General features: G+C 38.4%; 1 protein-coding gene across 3 annotated transcripts; it reads left to right on the top strand.

The window, feature by feature from the left end:
* Positions 1-392: 392 nt before the first annotated feature.
* On the top strand, positions 393-5,791 carry klf5b (Kruppel-like factor 5b). 3 transcript variants are annotated; one of them, XM_019074813.2, is made up of 4 exons: positions 393-449; positions 2,907-3,714; positions 4,324-4,383; positions 4,997-5,791. In XM_019074813.2, the coding sequence occupies exons 1-4, from the start codon at positions 393-395 to the stop codon at positions 5,173-5,175; spliced, it is 1,104 nt and encodes a 367-aa protein (XP_018930358.2). In that variant the 3' UTR covers positions 5,176-5,791. The 3 variants fall into 3 exon arrangements, with proteins under 3 accessions (XP_018930358.2, XP_018930359.1, XP_018930361.1); XM_019074814.2 differs by lacking the exon at positions 393-449 and adding an exon at positions 1,625-1,890; XM_019074816.2 differs by lacking the exon at positions 393-449 and adding an exon at positions 2,468-2,693.
* The last annotated feature ends 1,467 nt before the right edge of the window (positions 5,792-7,258 follow it).

Raw genomic sequence — 7,258 nt, 5'->3', positions numbered from 1 at the left:
TAAACACTTTGGTAACCAATTTCAGACATTTAGTCTCACTTTATGTATAATAATAATTTTTTTATATAATTTTTTGGACAAATACTGTGGAAAAGCTTCACTAAAAACGTGTTATTTGGTTAGATACTATAAACAGTGGGTATAGAAAAGAATCACCCCCACCCCTTTAAAATAAACACATTTTGTTGCTTTGCAGCCTGAAATGAAGATAGACACAGTTTTAGTTGTATCCAGCTGTACATGACAGACAGACTCGATGATGGATGAGTAGAACTGTTTCAGCAGCTCCTGTGGCAGGTTGAACTTCCTCAGCTGGCGAAGGAAGTACATTTTTCTGTTGGGCCTTTTTAACAATGGAGTCAATGTGATTGTCCCACTACAGGTCTTGAGAGATGGTGGTGCCCAGGAACCTGAATGACTCCACTGCTGCCACAGAGCTGTTCATGATGGTGAGTGCGGGGAGTGCAGGGAAGTTTCTCGTGAAGTCCACTATCATCTCCACTGTTTAGAGCGTGTTCAGCTCTAGGTTGTTAAGACTGCAACAGACAGCCATCTGCTCAACCTCGATTCTGTATGCACACTCATCATTGTTCTGGATGAGGCCGATGACTGTAGTGTTGTCTGCATACTTCAGGAGCTTGACAGAGGGGTCAGTAGAGGTGCAGTTGTTGGTGTAGAGGGAGAAGAGCAGTGGGGAGAGAACATATCCCTGAGGGGTTCCAGTGATGATGGTACAACTGTTTGACATGCATTTCCCCAGATTCACTAGCTGTTGCCTATCTGTCAGAAAGCTGGTGATGCATTGACGAATGGTGCAGGGAAGAGAGAGCTGGGTTAGTTTGGTCTGGAGGAGTGCTTGAATGATTGACTGCATCATCCACAGACCTGTTTGATAAGCAAACTGCATAGGGCTCTACATAATCCCAGCAGAGGAACAAGGGTCTTATCTATTGAAACGATCTGCCATTTTCATAAAGAAAATAAACACATATACTTTTTAACCACAAATGCAGAGATAATTAATATTCAAAATGGCAATATGTATTGTTTTACAGTAAATTATTTTTGTACTTTTGTTTTCACCTTATGCCACCTTTTTTTGAGGCGGGGGGATGAATCCCTGTGGAGATCCTCACATTTGTCCGAATTGGAGTGTTGTATTGTATGTTTTAGTTGATGGTTAGTGCATTACTTAATTGTCAGTAATGTTATTATGGTGTTTTGTATTTGTATGTGGGAAACACATTTGTATTTGTCACAGTTGCTGGACAGGCCAATTTTGATGAACTTTGGGTTCCAACTGTGTTTTTATAAGTACATTTTACAGTAACAAACATTTTTAATAGATAAAATAGGTTGGTATGTAAAAATTATATGATTTAATGGCATATACGCCACTAAAAATATACAACACCTAAAGATCTGTATTTGTATGATAAAGTTCTGGCAATTACAGCAGCCAGTTTTAATAATACATAATAATACATTACATACAAACTTATTTATTTATTTTTTACAGTTCATTACCATGTTTTTATTTTCTTCACAAGACTATTACAGATAATAAAAACCTGTTTGGGTGAATTATTAAATGTATAAAGACAAAGCCCCGCCCCGTTTTGAGTCACTGAAACGAGGCAGTTGCGTAATTTGTCTTGTCAAACGCGTTAAGCGCTTGACATCTCTGGCTGTCTGTCGTGTAGTTCTCATTCGCGGTGTATTGAATGACGTGATCTCCAGTTTATTTCAGCAGAGGACATGCGGTAATGGGCAACGCTTTGTTGAGCAGGATCCACGGCTAGAATAAAACACCTCTAAGAACTGAGCGAGGCATTGAGAGAAGACGATTACAGTGGATTTAATGACACTCCATCAAAGCATCATATTCTGGTAGAGTGAATCTGTAATCGCATGTTACATTGGTAAACAGTGCTGGGTGGCAAGCTTTCCGAAATGCCTGTGTTATTTATGCTTTTGATCTAAAACATAACACAATCGCTGCACAGCTCATGTTTTACAGTAATGTTTTCTAATGGTGTTCTCCAGTACGATATATATGAAGCATGCTAGATGAATTGTGCTGAACTCTGCACTGACCTTAATCTGAAAACTCCATAACAGCAGAGCAGCTGTAGGCTCTAAATTCAGATGGAGTATTTCCTAGTTTATGGATGGCAGAGAGAGAGAGAGCGCGCTTACATGTGGGGTTCCTTCTTCGGTGTAAGGTAGCAACAAGCCTGTGTATTTAGAGATGCACACAAGTTGACTTGAAAATGGCTGAAATTTTAATTTGATCTTTGAGTTTAAGAGTGTGGATCTACATGTGAACATAATGGAAAAAAAAAGTCAGTCAGTTTGAAGATGCATTCCTCTGAACTTGTTTTGTAATTCTCAGGAATTTATGCAATGTTTACAATCAAGCTCAGAGGATTAATGCCAAAGAGGTATATGTAATAGGTGAAGAAATCTATCCATTAGCGTTCCCATGTCAGTGGCAGTTGCTCGGCAGGAAAAATGCAATGTTTTGAGCCAATCAGCTGAGTGGTAAATACCATGTGACTAATGACTGTAGTGTCATGCTGATGGGACCATAAAAACTCACACAGTCCCAAATCCATCACTGAGCAACCGTTCTGAACTGTGATGTGAACACAGCTTGTGCTTTTAAAAGCCCAAAAAAGAATCAGACACTGGTAAACCTGTAACACAATAAAATATTTATAAATTTGTTCGAATACAGCGAGATCACAGTTAAAGCATCTGGCTAACAGGAAAATGCTAACCGGCTTAACGTAGATTTTTGCTACATTTTCATGGATAATTGTTGGGTAGCTGAACATACTTGTTTCTGTTCATGTATTGTATATATTTGAGGTGAATAAAAACCCTTTTTTTCTGTTCCTCAGATCAGAAGAGACATGGATGGATACCTGCCGCCTCAGTTTCACATGTTGTCAGACCATAAGAAGTTTTGTCAAGACAATTCCATGACGATGGACCAAGGCACACCTTACAGCATAAACATGAATGTTTTTTTACCAGACGTCACCTACCTACGGACCGGCATGTGTAGACCTATGAGGTCTGCGGCACCACAGATAAAGACGGAACCTCTGCACTCGTCTTTCAATTACTCCAGTTGCCACGGCTCAGTTGCGCCCACCACGACGCACCCAGAGTACACAAACCTCTACAGCCCAGCTCTGGAAATGGGAAGCAGTGTTTACATCAAGCATGAGACGCCATCCTTTGAATACCCAGACGTTCCACTTTTTCAGCTGTTGAATTCGGAGCTCGAGCCCAGTGTGCCTGGTGGCCACTCTTGCACAGATTCCCACAATGCCACATGCCCTCCAATGCCGACGTATAACAGCAGTCACCCACAAACCAGCCATATTGCAGAACGACCACATTGTAATATGAGCAGCAATGGATATTCGCTACCTGCCCAGTTTGGTCAGCATCCTCAGAAGAGGGCGGCCTATCTACCACCCTCCCCTCCAAACTCAGAACCGGGCAGCCCTGACAGGAGGAAAGAAGTCATACAGAACTTATCACCACCTCCATCATATGCTGCCAGCATGGCATCTAAAATGGCAGGTCTTACCCCTGGACCAGCACTTTCTGGCCAAACACAAGCAGTTCCTGCCCAGTACAACCGCAGAAACAATCCCGATCTAGACAAAAGGAGAATACATCACTGTGATGTACCAGGTGAGATTGAATTTAGCATCTTGACACTTCAGTATTTGATTATTGCGTACACTTTATTTGAAATAATATTCAAGGCCGTAAAAGGAAGCTGCAGCTTTTTCCACATAGTCTATGAAGCAGTGCAGGCTTAAATGGCTATTTAGATGATTTAATGTTGTTGAATAGATATTGTGTGGACTGAGATGACTAAACTTCGGGCAATTACCGGTCTGTAGGTTGGACTTTGACTGACTAAGAGGCTTAGGAGACAATGACCTTTTGACATTGTATATGAGGCTGCTGGACATGTCAGAGCTGGCCAGAATGTTAGTTCAAAGGGATAGTTCACCCCAAAATGAAAATTTCCTCAACCTTGTGTTGTTCCTAACCTACATGACTTACTTTTTTCTGTAGAACACAAAGTAATATATTTTGAAGAACTTTTTTTTTTTTTTTAAATATCTGCTTTTATGTTTCTCAGAAGACAGAAAGTTGAGGTTGAAGAAATGCATTCACAGAATATTCTTCTTTTTTTGGCAAACTATCCTTTTAAGGATTGTATAATGGATATGAGCTTTAATTTTAAAAGTTATGATATGTATTCATATTTATTGTATTCTTACACATCAGGATGTAAGAAGGTCTACACCAAGTCCTCACATTTGAAGGCTCATTTACGTACTCACACAGGTAAGACATTTAATAAGCAATATCACATTAACAAGAGAGCTCTTCATGTAATCGTCTGTGTGGAATTTCTGTCACACAATATTTCAATAAAGTTCAACTGCTATTTATTTAACAAATATACTAATCAACACAATCAAAACTTATCTTTACCAACTGATGTGATCTGTGAAATGTATTTATTTGTAAAACATTCTAATATAAAATATTATAAATTTTTATTTATTATTTATGTATTTTTTTAATGTGACCAATTCCATCAGTCATAGATATGCCTAGTCCATTCAGTGAAGGATCCTTAAGACTGATTTGAATGGTTACTTGACTGAGTTATTTTGAATTATTCATTGAAAGGACTGGCTCATAAGGGTCATTTGGTCATAAAAGGTACTACAGTGGTTGTGCTCAATTTATTTGATTCACTAAAAAGAGCCAGATTAGACATTTGTCATTTGTCTGTGAAACAGACTATACTGTTCAGACTGTATGTTATTGCATGCAGCCTATAAATGTGACTCTATAGGAAGACCTTATCTTGCCATTATTATATAGTACACAGTACTATATTGTGGTGGTGCTCTCCCCTCAACCTGTATTGGCCTATGTTTTATTGCAGGCGAAAAGCCATACAAGTGCTCATGGGAGGGGTGCGACTGGCGATTCGCCCGCTCTGACGAGCTAACGCGCCACTTCAGGAAGCACACAGGGGCCAAACCTTTCCAGTGCACCGTATGTAGCCGTTGCTTCTCCCGATCGGACCACCTGGCCCTCCACATGAAAAGACACCAGAACTAGAGCCACCCGCTCTCGTTGTTCTGACAGTGCCGGGGGAGGGACCTCTGTTGATGATACTAATTAGGATTTGGGTGTGTTGGTTAATCTGGGGTTTTGGCAGTTCATCAGGTACAACAGGACCAAACCCTGTCGTCGATACGGCTCCTGTGGTCACAAAACCAGCTAATTGATGAGAACTTGGCTCATTTGACATTCTTTTGACATGTTTGTTTGTTTCTTTGTTTGTCTGCATATAGAGATCATCTTGTATGACTACTTTTAATGTGCCTTTTTTAGCTTGTAGAATTGAGGTGCCACGTAAAATGTACAATGTTCAAGGACTTGTGGGCAATTTTAATCTTCTTTAAAGCAATATTCCAGGTTTAATACAATTTACAATTAGTTGACATCATTTGTGGCATAATGTTGATCATGTTAAAAACATATTGTTTACATCTTGTGGCTATAGTATTGAAACATTGAACATTTACAAGATTGGCCCCATTCACTTCTACTGCAATTGTTCACTGTAAACCAGATTTTGAAAGTTGAAATGAATTTTTGTGGTAATCAGCATTAAGCCACAAGTTCTGTCAACTGAGTTTAACTTTAAATGAACACAGAATATTCCTGTTAATGACTGTTCATACTTGTATCACAAGGTAAACCATAAAATCAGCTGTAGTCTTGGTTGTAGAACCAAACTGAAGAATAGTCATGAGAATGTGAGCCACAAACGCAGAGTCACAATGAATTAATATCTCAAGCAGCACTTGATAAGAAACTTCAGAAATTTGTGTGGGAGTCACCAGGAATTATAAAATTAAATGTAGCTTCAGAACACCAAAGAGTTGGATGAAGTCCAAACTATGATACATTTCGAAGAGGATTCACTTTACATAGGCAAAAGGTTTGAAAGAGCACAGTCTGAAGATTGACTGAACTCCTTTATGTTAATTGCTGTGTTTTACTGAAATGCAATAAGTGGTTACAAATGCTGTATTTTTCCTGGCAAGACAAGAGGTCGGATATCGATTAATTCCATAGTTGTTTATTTTCCTTACTATGCATTTGTTTGGGATAAAGGATAGCTTTAAATGTACATATGACGTGTATTTATTTTGCACAGATTTTCTTTTCTTTTTTATAAAATGTAACTCAGCGCTCATATGAAATATGCACCGGGTTACTGGGAAGTGGTTTTAGAAATCTTTGTTCAAACTAATAATGCTCTAAATGGCCGCATTATGTGGAACAATGTGGCAGCTGAATGTTTACATTAGATGGCTTGGCTTATGGTGTGTGTTACATCTGTATGTGTGGCCCCATAAAACCTCTTATTTTCCATTACAGTGATAAAAATGATTTCCGCCTTATTTTTCAGAGATTGCAAATGCGTAACAGAAGGGACTCGTTACAGATGACAAGCTGATGTTGTTCCTGAGATGGGAGTAAAATAGATTGGCTACATGTGGAGTTTTTTTTATTATTTTTTTTATTTTATTTTTTTTATTTATTTTATCTGAGGTAATGTAATACAAGGATCCACAGTTTTCAGTGTTCAAGACTTTTAACTAGAAGTTCTCAATTTGGTGACCAAAACAAAATGATAAAAACTCTAATTGCTGTAATTAAAGGTTCAAACTGTTTAAGATTGAAGTGTTAAACACACCCATTAATCACTCTAATTTGCAGCACTTAGATGAGTACAGCTAATGTTAAATACATACATCATTAATGTTATAACACATAATATGGAAGCAGATCTTTAAAGTCTTAGTCTGTTGGGTTAAACTGGAATGTCCAGACATCATGGCTCACATGTGATTAGGTGAATAAATGAAGGTGTGGTTACAGTTGCTAATACAGGCTGCCAGATTTGAAATCACAGAGCTAAAAGTTGATAGTATTGAGTGGTAACACCCAATTAAATTGATACTATAATTATCTTGCCTGTATACAAATCACTGAATAACAGGAGAAAGGCCTCAGTCAGGGAAATAAGCTGACATTTACACAATGCATTCTTTTCATCAGGGTGTATATTATTTTCTGAATCAGTTCTTACATAAGCAACCGATTCTGAACATGAGCAATTGACTTT

Source organism: Cyprinus carpio, chromosome A9, assembly GCF_018340385.1.
Source record: "Cyprinus carpio isolate SPL01 chromosome A9, ASM1834038v1, whole genome shotgun sequence".
Lineage (NCBI taxonomy): Eukaryota > Metazoa > Chordata > Actinopteri > Cypriniformes > Cyprinidae > Cyprinus > Cyprinus carpio.
This window is presented reverse-complemented; position numbering and strand designations above follow the sequence as displayed.